This window comes from Athene cunicularia (genome assembly GCF_003259725.1).
Source record: "Athene cunicularia isolate RWA chromosome 13 unlocalized genomic scaffold, athCun1 chr13_part1, whole genome shotgun sequence".
NCBI classification, from domain to species: Eukaryota; Metazoa; Chordata; class Aves; order Strigiformes; family Strigidae; genus Athene; species Athene cunicularia.
Genome location: NW_020799117.1, coordinates 2,216,863 through 2,235,923, shown reverse-complemented (window position 1 = coordinate 2,235,923; position 19,061 = coordinate 2,216,863). Strand labels below are relative to the sequence as shown.

General features: G+C 43.8%; 1 protein-coding gene across 2 annotated transcripts in view; it reads right to left on the bottom strand.

Annotated features, from left to right (window-relative positions):
- Positions 1–19,061, bottom strand: part of FNIP1 (folliculin interacting protein 1) — a 46,921-nt gene that overhangs the window by 16,313 nt on the left and 11,547 nt on the right. The window contains exons 3-11 of one of the 2 annotated variants that reach the window (XM_026858320.1): positions 13,656–13,799; positions 9,309–9,409; positions 8,981–9,055; positions 8,361–8,452; positions 5,743–5,826; positions 4,676–4,747; positions 3,810–3,945; positions 3,058–3,259; positions 2,168–2,253 (exon numbers count right to left, since the gene is read on the bottom strand). In XM_026858320.1, the coding sequence (XP_026714121.1) occupies positions 2,168–2,253; positions 3,058–3,259; positions 3,810–3,945; positions 4,676–4,747; positions 5,743–5,826; positions 8,361–8,452; positions 8,981–9,055; positions 9,309–9,409; positions 13,656–13,799 (992 nt within the window). The remainder of the gene's footprint in view (positions 1–2,167; positions 2,254–3,057; positions 3,260–3,809; positions 3,946–4,675; positions 4,748–5,742; positions 5,827–8,360; positions 8,453–8,980; positions 9,056–9,308; positions 9,410–13,655; positions 13,800–19,061) is intronic. The other variant, XM_026858321.1, reaches the window with a different exon arrangement.

The following is a 19,061-nucleotide window of genomic DNA, read 5'->3' as shown; positions in this document are numbered from 1 at the left end:
AAAAAAAAAAAAAAAAAGAAAGAGAGAAAAAGGCTGCAATGAGTTAAACCAGCACAAGATTATGTTTTAGAAACACCAACCCACTGAAGTCAGCACCCTTCTTCCCTCCAGCAGAATTTGCTAAGAGGGCAGGAACCAACGCAAGTCTCAGGTTCACCAAAGGACTCGGGCTCCTGACTTCCCCGTGACTTCAGTGGGAAAGCAGACGCCTAAAGAGATAATAGTGGCCTAAATGGGTTTGCTGAACCTGTGCCAATCGCATCCAACCTTCAGTATTTAAATATGCCTTTTTTTTTTTTTTCTTCCCTACCAGATGCCTATTGCATTGCTTTGAAAAGCAAGTGGCTCTTGCAGGTTACAGAACTGCTTTTCTCGATGGCAGCACCCAGTGACACCCCGAGATACCGCAGAGGCACGAGGACCCGGCCCGCCTGCAGGACTGGCCCGGGCTGGGGGCACCCACTTAAAAAGAAAAAAACAAACAAAAAAACCCACCCAAACCCAGTATTGCTAAAGTCTGCTGCCCCAGGAAATTCATTTATATGAAATTAAACTGGATTTAATTTACCTCGTTACACTATTAAAGAGTAATATTTGTATCACCATGGAAACCTCTGCATGAAACTGGTAGTCAGACACATGCTTCCAGTGCTGGTTACGCAACGGCCGTGTCATGTGAGTGATCGCTCGGCTCAGGAGAGTGCCAATCCTCCCATCTCGGTGGGACGTTATCTCCCTCCTCATCCCACCAGAGCAGCCTTCCTCGTCCCATCCCAGCTCAGCACCGCCGAGATTCCCTCCCAGGAGGAACAAGCCAGCAAGGGGGGATTTGGCCTGTGTTCTCAGGGTTATTTTTCCTACATTTGACTGGGGATACGTGCCCCTCCCCACCGCTCTGGAACTGTTTAACTTGGAAGGACAAAGGAGAACGGACAAAGTTCACTGAATGTATCTTGAGGGGGAATGTTTTGGGGGAATTTGGGGGAAAACAGCTGGGGAGGTGTTAACAGGGGGTGGGAATGCGGGGAAATGGCTGTGGGTGAGAAGGGAGCGGAGGAACCACCGTGGCTGCTCCGAGTTGCCGAACTCGTCTGGGGCCCCTGGGCAGGACCAGCGGCTCCCAGCAGTCACGAGCTCCCTCTGCTCCCTCTCTTGGCACAGCTTATCCCATCCACCTCTCACCGCAGGCCCACGTGCTCCCTCTTCCCTGCCTCCTGTCCCTACCAGACACATCCTCTGCCCTTCCTCACAACTGCCCGGAGGTTAGGTTCTAAAAAATAATTTTAAAAATACATTAAAAAATACACCATGCATTCATCCTGCAACACTACCTAATCCGTGGCATTCAGGTAGCAAGCGGAGTTGTAGAAAAATAAGGGAGCCCTCAGGATCCTTCACCGTTCAGTAAAATACATCCTGATGTCAGGATTTTCTTTGCACAACACCAGAGCACTGTCTTCTATAATGTCTTTAAAAAGTAGCTCTACACTGGTTGTAAAAGGAAGCACCCTGCCACTCCCATCTGAGAGGAGATGAATCACTTGAAACAGATGGATTTCATCTTAATTCCCTCCCCATGACTTAAACTATGGAAGGAAAATACAGTTAAATGCCAGGGATGTGCTTATCTGCGTTACTTTGTGTATTAACTGTTGAACAGAGACGCTCTGCAGGTACTGATAGCAAGAGATTACAGCGCTGCATTTTCCTGTGTGAAAGAGATAGTCCTCCTGCTTGGGTGCTGGTTATCTGAAACGCCTTTTAGAGCAGAATTTAGAGCAGGGTAAAGGTCTTGCTTTGCTCCCACATCAGAAAAATGTACACTAGAGGAGGATTTCCCTAACATGGCTCTGCAATTCTTTTCCCCCCTCTCAACGGGCCGTAAAAGATAATTTGCGAGGCTGCTGGGAGCTTCGTTACCACCTAAAGCACAGATCATCTCTGTCCTGTTCACACTGAGCCCTGATGGAAATGCACACTTGGCAAAATCCGCAAACACAAACAGATTATAACGTTCCTCTCACCTATACCTTTTGCTGTACTTAATTTTGCAGAAGACTTGAGACATTTTAAGTTACTTTTCCTGCACTAAGGAGAAGATCCTTCTCCAAGAGACTCGAGGGCTTTTGAAGAGACAGACACAAAAGACAGGAGACAAACTGCTCACCTGAATTCATTAAGGGCATCAACAATTCTGTTATATGCCAAACTCCGCTGACTGGCATCAGCTGATCTACGACTCATTTTCATAGCCTTGAAAACAATCATTAAACAGATAAGTAACACATAGCTGCAGAAGCACAGAAAATGGAAAACAAAGTCATGTGTTTGACTTTATCTTTTATGCAACAAGTCATGCAAATATTTTTTTTTTTTAAAGTGATAAAACGATGGTATAAGTGCCAACTTGCATATCTGAGGAAAGATAGGTGAGGCACATGCATCTGCAGCCTCTGCTGCTTCTGTGCTTTTCATCATTCAAGGCATAAAGGGGTCAAAGTTTTCACTGCAGTGGCAAAGTAACCACTAAGTATTTCCTACAAGAGAGATTTGAAGCAAACCTAATGCACAATCGAAACTCAGATCTTTGAATATTTCCTATACACTGGAATCAGGGGATTTAAAAAAAAAAAAAAAGAAAGAAAAAGAGCTCTATATTTATTTACAGCCTGGAATAGCCTCGGGATAGGTTCTGCCCCTGCGATCCACTAGGCTCAGAGCTGAAGCAGGAGGTGGAGGTGGCCTTAAAAGCACCTTTCCCCCTCGGCTGATCCAGGGCTTGCTGGGAGCTTGCACAGCCCAGCGACTGCTCCAGCTGTCAGCGATCCCTGTAACGCAGCGTGCTCTGTCCTCACCCTGTGTTCTGCTTTTGCTAGCAATAAGAAACACCATCAGAGATGCCGTGGAGCAAAACTCTTCTCTGGTGCAATTCCAAACCCAACAGCAAGTTGATCCTGCTTTTGTGAACTAGTAACAAGAGTCAGGTATTAAATCTGACAGGGCTGGGGGGAACATACAGCAATACAAGTGCAAACATCAAAAAGAGACTGTGTTTACCTGTTCTATTGCACTCTTCAGCTTGTTCATGTGACTCTCAAAAAGAGGGAAGTGTGAGAAAAAGAACTCATTAAATTTGTTGTTTTCATCTTCATCTCTCGAGAGTGAAAAAATAACTCCAATTGCTATCTTTTTCTTCCTAACAATTCCTGGGCTAGGACCAGAGCTGTCATCTGACAAGTTAAAGCTTTCATCCATGGACCTTGAAGCACGGAAAAAACAGAAAGTTAATGCAATCCACTGCTTAGAGTCGTACCTTGGTTTCCTGTGTAACTCAATTCTTGAACATTTAACTTCAATAAACACCTTTCGTTTGCACGTGCTGTCAAATCATCACCTTTGATAACATCCGCTTTGCAATTTTTTATCAGCAACCATTAATTGATCCTGCGATCACAAAAGCTGGAACCAGATTCAAAGTGTTTGTGGGATCAGAATATGGTATTGTAGTTCTCTCCCACCTCTGCCAAGAATTTGTGTTTTGAGTAGGATTTTTAGGGCTTCTTAGCCTCAGAAGTACAGCCTACAGGTTTATATTTTGCTGAAGGCTTCCTAGTTAGTGCAAAACAATGAATGCCATGAAGAAAACAGATACTAAAAAAGATCAGGCGTCGAAGCACAGCCTGACTTACACCTCTAAATACCCCACAGAAAGCAACAGCAAGAGCAGATGTACGTATGCAAGAGCAGAATCAAGCTGACAATGGTGGAAAATTTATGGGCAGCAACCAGCATTTTCATTCCCAGCTCACCATCGAGGGAAGACCCCATTCTCCAAGCTGGTAGTCTGACTGCGACGCCAACGCCGCTGGTAACTGCTAGCACAGCTTTTGTTAAACGAAGAGCCCGGAGATGGAAACGGAGTGATGAGCAGACTGCTAAGAGATGCTGCAATAATAAGAGGAATAAATAAAAATCTCTCCAGAAGAAAGAGCGTTGGGAAAAAAATAATACCAGCAACTAAACGAAGCCCCTCAAGATAAACTGGTGCTGCTTCTCAAGTGCCTTCTCTCTTGCTTATCTATGTTTCTTATCTACAAATAACCAGTTTATAATAGCATTAACAAGATATACAAGCACTACAAGGGTGGGACAGTCCTGCAGCTTTACATAATAGGCAACACAGAGGCTGCACCTTGCTCCTCAACCCTGAGTATCGGGAAATAAATTCTTTGTGGAAAGGAGCCACGCTGATCCTTTAACCGCCTTTCCAAGCCTAACCTTAAGTGCCCAATATCCTGAAACTGGGGGGAAGAGAGGCTGTTGTGGAGGCGAGTGCATCTTTTAACATTCCCATCCTCCTCAATTTGTTAAGTATCGTTTAGAAATGCTGCAAACTCATTTCAATACCGAGTCTGGCTTGCTTATTTGCAGCATGCTTTACTAAAGGGCACTGCTCTTCCGATTACCTCTGCGGGGTTCCTAACGCAACACCCCTGACGCCTACAGCGCACAGTACGTGTACACACAGGCATGCATTAATGCTTACAAAGAACAAAACAGAACAATCACATTTCAGCACAGGAGAAACTGTTTGATGATGTCTAGACATCTCCGTGACGCATGTTACTGGATAATTTGGGGAGTCTAGAGGGTTAACCCAATGAACCAACATTACCAGATCGCGCTATACCGCTGTCTCTGTCCTCGTTCTGCTCCCTCCCAGGCATATCCATAGGGTTGCTATGAACTGTAAAACGAGGAATACCAATCAGCAGGGGAATATACAGTTCCCTTCTTGTTTGCAGACCTCCATGTAATTAATGAAACAAAAACATGCTCATTAATTCAGATCAACAGCACTGCACAAGGCCATCACCAAGAAAGGCTGCTTAGCTGAACGAGCCAAAGCACTTCTCTGAAAAGCCTGTATGTATTTTTTCTGAAGGCCATACACCTATTTTAGGACAAACCACAACTAGCATGCTTTGTTTCTTTATACAGATATTTTTCAGGGAAATTTTAATGTACCGAAAGGATGTTGGTACAGAGGTAGTACTCGGCACACAGACAAAAAACCCACCAACACCGATACAAACACGACTTCATTCATATACCAGCTTTCTCAGGTATTACATATATAATTTTAAAAGGATTTTACAACGCTGTCTTGAGGAAAATAAATACTTTAAAACTGTGAGCAGTGCATTGGTTGTTCACCTAAGCCGTAAAAGCTGTCCAGATTCACAGTCTGCATGTACACGAGATCAAAAGTGTCTGAGGCTCAATAGTCTTTAAAGGTGATATATTTTACAAATATGTGTGTGAAATAAAAGCTACTCAGCCATGGAAATAAGACCCAGCCACTAAAAGCAAGAAATGTCAGTTTTAAATGAAGCTAGGTTAGCTTGAGTTTTTACAGTGTGGTTGAAACGAGTCCAGATCAAAATAGCTTGACACTATTGTGAAATATTATTTCCAGAAATATGAAATCCACCATTAAATAGATAAATTTCCAAAACATAACAACACAGCCAACCAACCCCAAAGAGGACCATTAAAATGCCTGCTGCCCCCTGGGGATTTAAAGCATGTATGCAAAAAGGTAAGAGAGCAGACATCACTGTCCATATTGTATTTAAAACAAAACGAAAATCTTATTTCCAGGGCTAAACTACAAATCCCGGCAGTTTTGTCACACCAGCTAGACTAGCCACACAGCACAGCACACAGCACACTGCAAACCTGCAAAGAAAGAGGCGCTCCGGATCAGGCGGAGCGGACCTTGCTCTGAGAATGCCCGCCTAGGGCTGCAAAGCTGTGAAAGACCTACATGGCAAAACGTAAAATACACATGAAAGAATGAGGTTAGTAAAGCAGAACGGTCTGGAGGGAGGGGGCCAGGGCAGGGAGAAGATATAAGCCAACATAAACGCAGACTAACGTATGCAGGAGAACAGCTCTCGCGCTCGATAGGAATGTTGATTCGAGGATATGGCTTAGAGTTGGGACTACGGAGGATGGGTAAAATTCAAATTATAGACCCAGCTTTACACTGTCTCCTGTGCAAGGATGGGGTTTCTCTGCAAGGGTGCTTTTTTAAGTTAAAAAATGATTAATTTATGCAGGCTCAAAGCCTAACTTGGTCACAAACAGGAGATTCATCGTGGAGTACAGTGTTTGTTGTAACATCCACACCGGTGGGGTGGCTGAGGAACACTATTGCTGAGGATGACGGGGAGGAAGGGGCAGAAGGCAGGCAGAAATTCATCTTAGTAAAACCAACAGAAAATTACAGGCTGAAGGAGTTGTTCTGAGAACAGTCAGTGCATCAGTTTAGTGAAATGATCATACGGAAAATAAACGTTAGCAGTCTCAGTAGTCCATTTTAAAAGTAACTGTAGATATACCGGTGTATTTACTGTACACAGAGCCAGGAAAAATGCATGGGTATTTTTAATGAGTTCATTGCCAGCCCCTCTCCTAAATTTGAAGCTACTGCTCACTCAGAAGTTTTCTGATTATACAAAACACGAAGGCTGCACCTCAACCACCTTTTCCATTCTCTCAGGTCTTCACTCACTAAAGGGAAGGACATGACCAGTGTTGCCTTTTTTTTTTTTTTAAAAAAAAAAAACCTGGTGTATCTAAAAAAAGCAGCTTGCAAATAGTTCCCAACCAAAACACACGGACCCTTCTCCTATCACAGGCTGGTGAGAGCCAGTGAGTCAGGAGCAGACTCTTGCTACTCAACACAGTTGTTGGAAATGCTGCAGTTACAGATTAACTTCTTTACCTACTTCCCCCACGGTTCCCTCCATGCTGAAACGGGAACTGTCAACAAACACTGTCGAACCCACCGAAAACTTGTGCAGCAAAATTATAAAGAAAGTTTCAGCATCCTCTTCCTGCTGCCGGCCCCCCGCGCCGTGCCTACACCTCCCGGGCAGCCCCCGGGGCTCTGCTCGCTGGGAAGAGCCCGGCACAGATGAGCGTGTGGCACTGGCTACACCTAAATCCTGTCGAGCCCACGCCTAACAGTTGTGTTAGCTCGATTTGAACTTGCAGTTTAGATCACACGGGTGATACGGCAAACTTTTGCCAGGCACAAACCACAAGAAAACTCTAGAAGTAGATGAAGCGAGTTGCTGTCTCTTAGATCAAGTGGCTCATTCACTCACGCACTGCGAAAAATCACAACTGGAAACGTGAAAAGAATACTGTTAAGGAAATGCACCTTTTAAACTTTCTGACTGAGTAAATTCAGGGAGCATTTAATAGATAATAGGTTCTTTGAGCTTTCATTGGTTTCCTTTACAAATGGACTATTGGGAATGGTTTTAATGAGGTATACAGCTTTTGAGCCTGAAAAGCATTTAAGCCCATGCTTAGGTGTAGCCTTATCAAAGTCAGTGTGAAGGTGAGAAGTAAGCACACCCAACAAGAACCAGGACCATGTCAAAGCCAGAAACCCAGCTAGAGTAACAAAAGTCATCAAATTCACTCCTTACTTGCAACCCTAGAAAAGTGTATTTTACATACAGCGATATTCTGGAAAGCAAGCGTAGAAAGCAGCCCCCTATTCCACCTGCTACAGCAGGTGTTTGCTTGGGAAGTCAACACCCTAAACCAAGGGAAAGGGAGGACGTGTCGAAGAGCTCCTCAGGCTGCTACACTGGACAACCAAGCACTGAAGGGCAGTATCTTTACTGTCAGCTCTTCTGTCCCCAAGGGGAAAAGCCACAACCTTCCCCTCTGTTATCTACTGGCCGTGGAGCCTCCACCCCCAGCAGGCTGAGAACTAAAGATGCCAGATGGTTTTTCAAGACTGCCTCGCTTCCAGGGTCAGACAGAGGGAGAGGAGAGAATAAAAAGATATTCTATCTCATCTGATCAAAAACTCCAGTACAAGTGTGCAAGGTTAACTTAGAGCAGTCCGAAACACAGGGCCACATGTGCTCAGGTGGCCAGAGTACAGAACAGAATGAAAATTATTAACGAAAATAAAACTGGGGAACTGAGCCAGGCAGAATCAATCCTACCTGATCTGAGATACGCTGCTTAGAAAGTTCTAAGACTGTTACTTTCCAACATTTTCTGTACTACAACTTAAGTATATGGAAACATTTCTATTATCTATCTATTTTATATACACATATACAGCTGTATATTTTGAGCCACTGCTAATTCCTTGAACTGTCTGGTTTTTTTCTCCTCCAAATCTCACCAACATTAATTTTCTGTTAAGTCTTTATCTTTTTTTTTTTTTTTTAAAATTTGATTCTATTTAGAAGACTTCCATATTCTAGAGTCTACAATTACTCAGTTAAAAATATCAGGAAATAAAATCTATCTGTAATTACCTATATTCCCAAGAAGTCCATTCATAATTGTGCTGTGGTCAGGCTTTAATGTATTGCTGTCTTGATTAATGAACTCAAGACTGTCCTGCAACCTGTAACAAACATAAAACATACAACAAAGCCAGTGATTTGCCTTTCAGTAGAATATAGTGTTACTTCATGATAGCCCAAATGGAACGGGCAGGATAAGAACACAGGCTTCCACGAGGCAAAGCTTTCATAGCCTAAGCCACGTTCTCAGGTGGGTCGATTAATACACAGAAAACTAAACACTGAACCCCTCTGAAGCCAGATTTTTTTTTTTTTTAACATCTTTTTCTTCATCTTGGATGGAATCCTCCAACCCCAGTGTTCTGTCCTCAGCCCTTCTCCTCTGCAGGTACTTTGTACCTTACGATATCAAGCATCACCATATCGGCACTAAAGGAACGGTTCATTCATTCCTTTAGAGCAAACTTGAGGTGAAGACAACCATGAGGGGAAAACGAGGACACTACTGACAGGATGTAACACACAAGTTATTTTTTCAGAGCAAGAATCTGGAGGGTCCAAAAAAAAAAGTTTTCTGTGTTCTTACGTTCATCTGCTCACGTGCAATAAAGAGTTTGTAATGGACTCACGTATTCAGACTTCCATAGATGCTGCTTCCAGTGCGAGCTGTGAAAACCTTGCTGAGCATGAGCTGAGGAGGTGAGCTAGAGGATGAAAAGGAAGATGATTCAGTCAGAAACACAGTGCCAAGACAGGCTTTGCTTTCCATTTCACAACCCTTCCAATTTTATAGACCTAAACACAACGTAACAGCCTTTTGTGTCAAAACTGACAGCACAAAAACTTTAAAGTAAACCCAGAAATTCCTTTCACTCTGCAATTGTGACTTTCAATTCATTACATACCAAGGAGTAAGTGTTCTGAAAAGACCAGCAGTAAAAAAAAAAATAATCTTACCGGATCTGGTGAATTTTCAATGTGGAGCCTTTGTAGCTCATGGCCACAGAGCCAAACATCATCTCTCCAAGCATGTTAGCATCCGAGGAACACCGAGAACCCTGCAAAAAAACCCCACCAACATTTGTTTTTAAAGCACTGTAGAAGCACACTTCTATTAAGGCAACATACAACTAAGGAAAAGATTATTTATTGGAAAGATAAACACGCGAAACATCTTGGTGTAACACTGTTGGAGAGGCTAAGTTGAACAGTTCAATAAAGATAACGGTAGCACAGGACGTGACCTTCACATTGGCTGTGAGCTAAACCCAACCTGTCCACAGGCATCAGAGGGAAGCAGATTCAAAGTGTGCTGAGTCAGGGGACCAAAAACTTTTATAAGTGTGGTAGCACACTTCACTGAAGAAGAATCATAAAGCCTAAACCTTGTGTCTGCTTGACAAGAGCCACCACAAGCTCACTGGAGATCTTACACAGAATGAGCACTGGAGCCAAGTTGGACCAGTGCTTTCGTGACGAAGACTGATTCATAACTTCTCCATGGATGGTATTTTATATTCGATGCGTCTTCCCCTGGTGCTCCTGTGATGGTACCAGCAAAGAGCTGCAGCATCATGGTGCCAGGCTTAAGTTGTGCAATTCCTGCTTCTCGGCTGCTGAGAGCTTGCTGTAAGGCATACTGGCTAAATACAAAGGAGGCACGTCACTATGCTGCATCACAGGCTACATCAAACGCTGCAAACAAAACCCTAAAATTAAAAAGTTACTCAGGGCAATCAACTGGAGATGACTGCTCAGCTGACAGTCATCTTATTTGTATACTTTCAGTGACTGAGATTACTGTCCCTTCATCCCGGGCTGTGTCATCTCTAGGCTAGCAGAACATTAGTGCTGGCTCTCCACCTGTGCCTTGCCCTGTAAAATTTAAAATATCATGAATTCCGGCTCACAGCACTCACAGAGCTCAGGCATTCCGTTGGTGAGGTACTTTGGTAGTGTGCAAGAGAGTAATACATTTCCTTTGAGGTTCATGACTACTAGTAACACTTCCTTGGAGTAATCCTTCTAAAAGCTCCCTAAAACCAGCCACAGAAATAACCCTGCGTTTGGAAAAATGCTGATTGTTGTATCTCCATATCCCTTATCCAAGCTCTGAACAACCAGGATCCTCACCCAGAATCCTTGGCATCGATCTCAGCATTCTGCCCCGTGTCAGACAGCGAGCTCAGAGCACAGCCGGGGCCAGGCTGCCCACCCCACCGTCTCCCACCACCAGGAAGGAGCAATATGGAAGTGACCACGCCATGTTTCTGCTCAGGCGAGCCCACAGAACAAGGGCAGGAACAAGGAAATGCTAATCAGCCAAAAGGCAACACACTTAAAACACTTCTTAAAACACTTTTCAATTTTTAGCTCTTCTCAAGCACTCTCAATTAAGATGATGGTACTTTAACAGACATACTATTAACCTCTGAAATCTGCTATCGCTGCAAGACAGGGGCTGACTAAAAGTAGCAACCACAGTTATAAAAATGAGGATACAATTGCAAGGTTTGTTAGTGTTTCTATGACGGGGCAAAATCTGATCATTAGCTGGGTCTCAGAGAAATTTCCATCTTTCCCTCCCAGGATATCATACTGCCTAGGTGCAGTGTAGGCAGCACCGGAAAAACTCGACTTTCAGATCAGTCAGAATGACCCAGCAGCTCCAAGGAAATGTAAGCATCCAGGAAATGACAGGTCTGCCAGCATCATGAAATCTTGAAGTAAGAACACTGCAAATTACTACAGCCAAATGTTATGGCTGTTGGTTTTAAATCTGTTGCAGATCTCCAATTCAAGGACTCAATCTGAATACACGTCAAGCCCTTGATGTTGGGTTTAGTTTCAACTTTCTGCTGTTGTGAAAATTCAATTCTAAAGAGCTGTAGAAAAACACTTAAGTATTGATTTTCTTTGTCAAGCAACCGAATTAAAAAAAAAGCAAATGAAAATCAGCAGCTTTCAAATTTAATTACAGGGGTTTCCTTTTCCTCTGAAAGACAAAGACAAGCAATGCTGAAGGCAAAGAGTGTGATAAGATGCACCCGTGGCCTGTTTCAGTCTGGCATTTCATCTACACTTAATGGCAATAATTCTACCATGCACAAGAGAAGATGCACATATTTAATGCACTTAATATGAAAACACTGCTACAGCTCAACTCTTTGGGACTTCAACGCTGCAAAATAAAGGTCACTTAAGACCAAAGTAGAATGCAGCCAACTGTGGAAAGGGGTTAAATATTAAAAACTCAACCCAAAAAATAGCCAAGGAGCATCTGGCAAAAAAGGGCACAACCTCCGGCACTGACAGCTTGGCCACAAACCAACTCCCTAGGTCATATTTACAAGCTCACATAAAAACTGATCATAAAATACCCACAAGTGTTTGTTAGCGCTCATTAGCATATTAGAGGTAGTAAAATTTGCATGATTTGGAAATTACTTTTCTGAATATATTTACAGCATTTAATATTCCACTTACTGTACATATTGTCCTAAAAATAACTAAGTACATATGTAAACTAAAAACACCGTGCAGAAGTAAATGTCAAACGTCCTGATCAACAAATCAGAATACACTGACAAGCAGGTACAGAGGTAACAGTGGTGTCAAAATGTGCAAGTAATCGTGGGCAAGCTTCAAACTGCATTCAGCTTCATCTGCATGGGGCCACATCACATTTGTGAGGGATCTGGATAGGACATAATTAAAAATATCAAAGCCTGGAACAAAATTTTACTTTGCAATCAAAGTCGCTCGTGTACAGTCGAAGTGTATTTAAACGAGGAAATATAAAGAACGATTTCAAAAGCCCTACAGCATTGTATTCTTTGGATTTCTGTTTTATAGCTTTAAGAAAACCAAAGAACTCCCAAATGCTTCAAATACACTAAGTAACTTCTGAGGTTACCAGTCACAGCAGTTAGATATAGGAAATGCCAGGCTGAGCAGGGTCTGGACAAATTTACTCTGCCTACACAATACCCAATTTTACTGTGCAGTAAAGAACTCCGGTATTTATGCTCTCTGCTCACTTGCTGGGGAAGCCTGGAAGGAGTGCAGGGAACACAGCAGATAGTTTACAACAACTGCACTGTGGAAGACCAACTTAAGCTGAGAGTTTCTCACACACCTTCTGAGCTGCTCACATAGCCACAGATCATTCCAGTTCAACTCGGTGAGATTCTGACTAAGTGATACGTGTGAGGAAATGGGGACTTAAAAGGGAAAACTTTCCACAGCTTTAAAATACACTGTCATGCCAACCACTAAAATTAATTTCCTTTAATAACGTTGGCCATTGTTTGCACAGAGCCTGCCCAGTAGGAGAGACAATTTCTGGATAGTGGGGGGCATCGTTTTTCTTGGTCACACAATGCACGAAGGAGGTTATTTTGTGCTGGAAGGAAGCTGCTGACAGAAATGTCTCTTCCTTTCATAACCACAGCTAAATGCCCTTCCAGGAAGGGAGGAATGGAAAACAGATCTTCAGCCACCTTACTAAAGCTGTGGAAAAGAGTGTGATGAGAAAGAGAAAACAAGAATAAGCAGCTCACCAAATATAGCAAGAGCTAACGTGACAGTGGGAAAGTCAGCACTGAAAGGTTCTTCATTTATATCTACGGTAGATTAAGACATCAGTAGTACTGTACTTCAGAACAGGTTGTGGAGATAGCAGCTTCCCTCAAACACACAATTACTTCATTACAAAGGGTGGAAGGGCTTAGTTCTATTTTAGGGTGGCTTAATATAAAACACTTGTGATCCATGGAAGGAGAGATGACAGAAATATATCCGTGTCAGATGACTCCAGCTACTCCCATGGCCAAAATCTCTTATGTAAAACGTAACTCAATTGCACCGAATCCCTTGTTATAAAGCTGTGACACAGACTACCCCTACAGGTAGCACATTTCTCAGTTACTTCCTTAGCGTTTAGCAATAAAGTAAACTAAACTACCTCATCTATACCAAGATAAGATATTTGTGCCAAGTCTGATTGTACTGAATGAGTGTTATCACCCAGGTCATAAGACAAAACAAATGCCCTGGAGAAATCGCTGCCATTCAAGACACATCCTGAGAGAACCAGCTGGTTGGTCTTAAGACTTGTTCAAACCCAAAGCTACAGAATTAAACATTACTGAGTCAGAACCAAAGTCTGATTTTGACTGAAAACTGCTCTCCACCACCAGTCTCTAATTTGAAGCATTTTACAACCTTCAGTACCTCACCTGCTGTTAGTATTCGACATGGGTTATGAAAAAAAAAAAAGAAAAAAAAGGAAGAGTGACTCACCTGGTATTTTGGGCATTGTTCTTTAGGATCAGAGAACGAGGAGGACGAATTGATTGAACTATCCAGGGAAGAAGAGCTGTCTCCTCCAGGCTTCAGTTGGCAACATTTCCCAAAAACTCTCACCTGAGCATCACTGCAGAGTTTCTGAAATACAGGCAACATATGTGACTCACTAAGACCCATGACCTGAAATCGCTCTTTAGCAGCATTGCACTTGCCTGTTTAGGTAAGATATTTAACAGCTGAAAGGCTTATGCCCCAGGAAAAATTACCAGAACACGTATTGGTGTCTCTTCCAACCTGGCTGCACAAAACAAAGCTGAGCTGGTTTACTTCCAACTCGCCAGCAGCCAACAGGTCACTCCAACGCCATTTTCCTAAGCGGCCATCCACCTCTGAAGCTTTTTTAGACCCAGGATTAGAAGAAAGGATGGTACCAAAGCCTATAAAAGAAGGATGGCAACAACAGGCCCCAGCTATCTTCATCCTGCTCCCTGTGCCCACTGGGGTGGAGGTGACACAGCAGTGTGATGGGCACAGCCCTCCAGAGCAGCAATGCCAGCCAGATCAGCACAAGGAGCAGTTCACCGTGTACAGGAAAACAGGCTGATTAGGGATACCCGAGCAAGAACAACAGGGAATTCCAGACAGATTCACGCTACGAGGATAAGTGGAGAGAAAAGAGACTATTTTTATGGATCTCTCCCTAGCTGTGTCTTTTCAAAGAGTGGCACAGAGGTGACATGTTCCTCTCGTTTTCGGTAGGAGGGAACTGTGAGGCTGCAAATGGACAAAACTGAGTAACACAGTGTTACAGAGAAGCCAGAAGAGTTTCATAAAATGATGGAGAAATGGTCCAAGGGCTGATTTCTGATAGAGATTCAGAAAGCATAGCAAAAAAGGGAATTAGGAGGGCTCAGGTGAGCTGGAACCAACATACAGGATGGGTGGGATCTGTGTCCGCTCCACACACGCTACATCACCAGCCACTGGCACGGGAGATGCTCCACTACTGTGTCGTTCAGTATTTAAAACCAGTTATGTTTTCCCCAGCGCATCTCAGCGTCCCAAGCAGCATCAGCACCCCCGTTAGCTAATGCCATTTACCCCAGCATTAGGCAGCCCTCTTCACCTGAAGATCTCGACCTGTTTTTCATACACTCATTACACTCCAACCCACCCACAGAAGCTTGGCGTTATTTACATTTGCTAGTGGGCAGCACTAGGAGACAGAAACAGTCAACACTGCTCAACATTACCGACTAACTCTGCCCTATGACTTTCTTAATTAACATTTCCTATACAATCCCCAAACCATTAATAGGGAGCTGGAAGCAAACCCTGCTGGAAGCAAGGTTCAAGGGACAGAGGGACCTACAGGAGGGCTGTTATCTGTCACAGCTTCATTTCTGGACTCACAGGTCCACATCACAAGCTCCGCCTTCATTCAAAAACATAAGTGCATCTCAATTTTCAATAGCTACGATAAAAGGAAAAGGCATAAAGTGTGAAATACCCAAGGCATAGGGTGGTAACTTCAAGATTCTGCTCAAAAATCAGCAGCAACTGTACAAAAAGGCAAGTGCCCTCACTGCTGTGGAGGGATTTTCATCAGGGACAAGTCAGGAATCACATGCCCCTGTCCTAAGCTGCCTTTTTTTTTTTTTTTTTTTTCTTTTTTTTTTCCCCTTTTTTCGGGGCAGGTGACTTTTATTTGGCCCTAACTGTGGGTGAGCTTTAGCAAAACAGCAGAAAACGTCAGGGATTATCGAGCTCCATGCGGCAGTCTGCACTGCTGCTCCCATTAGAGAGCTGCTGCCGCAGAAAGCCTTGAGGAAAAATGTGCAGACAAATCAGTAATTCTGTGGCAGAGGGGAAGGAAGCATTCACTACCCGCCGAGTCCTGTGCTTTCCTTGCATACACAGCCTCCTATAGTAGTGTCCTCTCATTACGACACCGCGGCGAGTACGTTGAATTCATGCAATATGTAGATGTGCTAATGGCCAGTATCGTGGCTTGAGCACAGTACACAATGGCTGGAACATGTGAATGATCATCATATGACTTCAGTAGGAACTCGTGAACTAGAATTGCATTTTATCTCTGACACAAACAACAATGTCCTCGGCTAGGCGAGCATCATGTGATAAAACCACATAAAATCCACAGGGTTACAGAAGCTTTTGCAGGCAAACCACATTTCAGCTTGCATTTTCCATCAGATGTTGAAAGTTCCTTCTAAAAAGTTACAATTATAACCAAGCTTCCTTGAGACTGTAAAGCCAGTAAATGCATTTCTACAGGTGAAAAAAAATCCTGTGCTTTTAAAAAAAAAAAAAAAGGGTTAAGTTTGCAAATTACTTCCTTTTAAATAATTTCTCCTCATTATCACTGCATTTTTCTGCCCAGCAGCCTTCCCCAGATCCACTGGGGAGTCTGGTATCTTGAAGTCATAGCTGACTAATTTAAATAGCAAACTGGGAAAACGGCTGTTTGGTCTTTGCAGTGGAGTTTAATGAACCAAGACTCCTGCAAGGACTCTGTAAAGGAGGTCAGGATCTTTCAGATACCACTTTTCAGAACCTTGTGAACAGTAAATCCCTCCTAAAATACAGATGACTGATGAATTTTGGCGTTTGCTCTTTTACAGACTTAGCGTGTGCTTAAGAATCAACCCGTTGGACAGTGAGATCAAGTACCTGCAATGGCCCTCTCTCCTCTGCGGTTTCTGACTCCAAATGTCAATGAAATTTTAGATGCTACATATCTGAAGATATTATGCATCAAAGGAGCAGGATTACTTGCATTCCAATATAATATTCCAAAGATATTCAAGCCAGGATTCCAACAATAAAAAGGTAACCTAATAATTTAAGAACTGTACAAGGGAAAGTTTCAAAGTTGTGGGTTTTCTTTCCAAACAGACATAGTTGCAACAAATCAGATCCCCAGGCAGAGTGCTGCTGGAGTCCTCTGAAACGCTGGCTTTTGCTGGAGAGCAGAACATCTGCTGGAAGGCTGCCGCGGGCAGCTGCTGCTCCTGGCTGCCACGCTGCTCTCCCCGCTGTGGTCACACTCTTTGTTCTTTCTCTGCCAACTCGCTGCAGATACCGCCCAGCTCCAAAGACTTCCTGGCAGTCACAGTTCTTACATTAGAGGTCATCATTCGCTGAAAGTCTTGGAGACCTATCAGGTAATGCTGGAGATAACTTAGAGTAAAATGTCTTTATAGTACGACAGGGTACAAAGTAGTTTTCTACTACAGTTCTGCTTCTGGAATCTCTTTTCTCCACCTCTATCAGCAGAGACCTTTAACTCTTTGCCCACAAGGTCTATAAATTCCTCAGAAAGCGGAAAGAACATGCCCAGTGCTGTGCACAGGAAGAGGAATTTCTGCCGGGCAAGTTGTGATTTCTGGATAATAAGAAAGTTGAAAGGAGCCTGGTGTGTTGAACTAAATCCAGACTGTGTGTTAGGGTTGTGAGTGACAAAAGGGAAATGTCATCATATGCTTTACTCTTTTCTACCTCTCTGTAAGAGCAGGTGCTCAAATACCACTGTTGTAGTAATGATAGAGAAATATGTATTTCCATGCAAGGTTACCACTCTTCCAAGAGCTCTGTACCTCATTTCCAGAACAGGTTTTTCAGCAAAACTGAAAAATTATTCCAAAATAGATAAATTAACTCTTTTGCTTTATTAATATGCGTCGGTCTGAATGTGTCGTTAGACGTATGCATCCACCTAGGACATGAGAGTAACTTGAACAGCAATTCCTTTCTCCCCTTCAAGTGTTGCTGTTAAAATCCAGGTATCTTTCTTAAAGGCAGCTGTCAAGCACTACCTTCTCCCTTTACTTCCAGAGTTGTCAAGTTCCTCCGTTACTCAGAGGTCAGTGAAAGAAGTAAAGACAACCCTATGCTCCCCTGCCCCACTGGCATTCTTCCATTTCTCTTTACAGAGAATAAGCAGAGCTAAGGAGGTGGGACTCGGCCTCTGTGCTTGCAGCTTCAGCTGTCTGCTCAGCCTGGAAACCTGTCCACTGAGAGCCCGACAGAGACCAGAGTCTCCATTTCACACAACTCACCTAAAAGCAAAAGGCTCACTATCCAATTACTAATCCCTCAAAGCAATTTGCTGTTCAACATTTATCCAGTGCTGAAGTATATTAGAACACGTGGCTAATCCCGGCTTGTTTAAAACAGCATGCCATTTTTCTACTTTGGGATAAATATGACATTTGGAGTGAAAGAAATTGCCGCAGTAGGAGATCAAATATCATATGACCTTTCAGTTAAATTATCCCACAGATAGAGACAACTAGGTTACATGGCAAAAGCGAATTTTTCGCTTCCCAAATCCAAGTTCACTCTTGAACCTCTAGATCTCGAATTCGGCACCCTGGGACACTCTTTCATTTCTTCAAAAAACCCAAACAAACTCTGCTTCTGAAAATCCTCTTCTGCCTCCAGGTCTTGGGAACAAGCCACTGCCCTTCTCTAATTCCTCGTCTTCCCCCCCCTCCCAGCCAAACCACCCAAACTCTAGACCCTTGCTCAGCACAGTGCACAGCTTGGCTCTTCCTTTCCTTCCTCCCTCCTCCTCCTCACGGTCCCTTGACACTCCTTCCTCCCTAGACTCCACGCCTTCCTCTAGGCTGATCTTTTAGCTTCTTACATGTCCATCAGCACCACTCTTCAGTCAAATCCCAAATGGTGACCGCCGTAAGTCACCAGCGGACAACACAAAAATGAAAACAAGCAGTTAAACGAGGCAGCTAACCCCCGTCCCTGAACGCGTTCAGCCTGCTCTGAGGAAAGCCCTGATGCACGGTTCCCCTTCCAGATTCTTCTCTGGTTTATTCCCCACTTCTCCCTCGTGACACCATGTCTGTGGCGTCCCTATCCCAGCCAATTGCCAGCCCTTGGAGGAAAACTCCTCGTACTTCAGTTGGCCTTTGCACACTGACATTTACGGCAACATAACTCATGTGCCACACAAGGCAGCAGCACAGTAAAATACAACACAGCCTTCGCGGAGGGTTAGCGTGAACGCGGTGTCAAGGTTGAGAAGCCAAGCACACAGGGGTCAGGAAAGGCAGAGCCAAGGCTGAAAGCTCAGCACCGGCCAGGCCACCTGGCCCCTGCACCTTAAAAAGGAAAAGGAGCTGCTTGTTGTGCTCGATTAGAAATTCAAATCCTGTCTCACACCTCTTGGACGAGTATATCTGTGTTCACACATGACTCCTGGCTTGGAAACTCTGTACAAGCCAAGGGGGTGGATGTGTGTGAGACCCCCCCACAGCCACGAGGCACCACACGGGGAGGCGAGTGGGCTGGGGGACGCGTGAGCAGCAGGCGGGTGGGGAGGTGTTAAGAGGAAAAGGAGCAGACAAGCACAGAAAT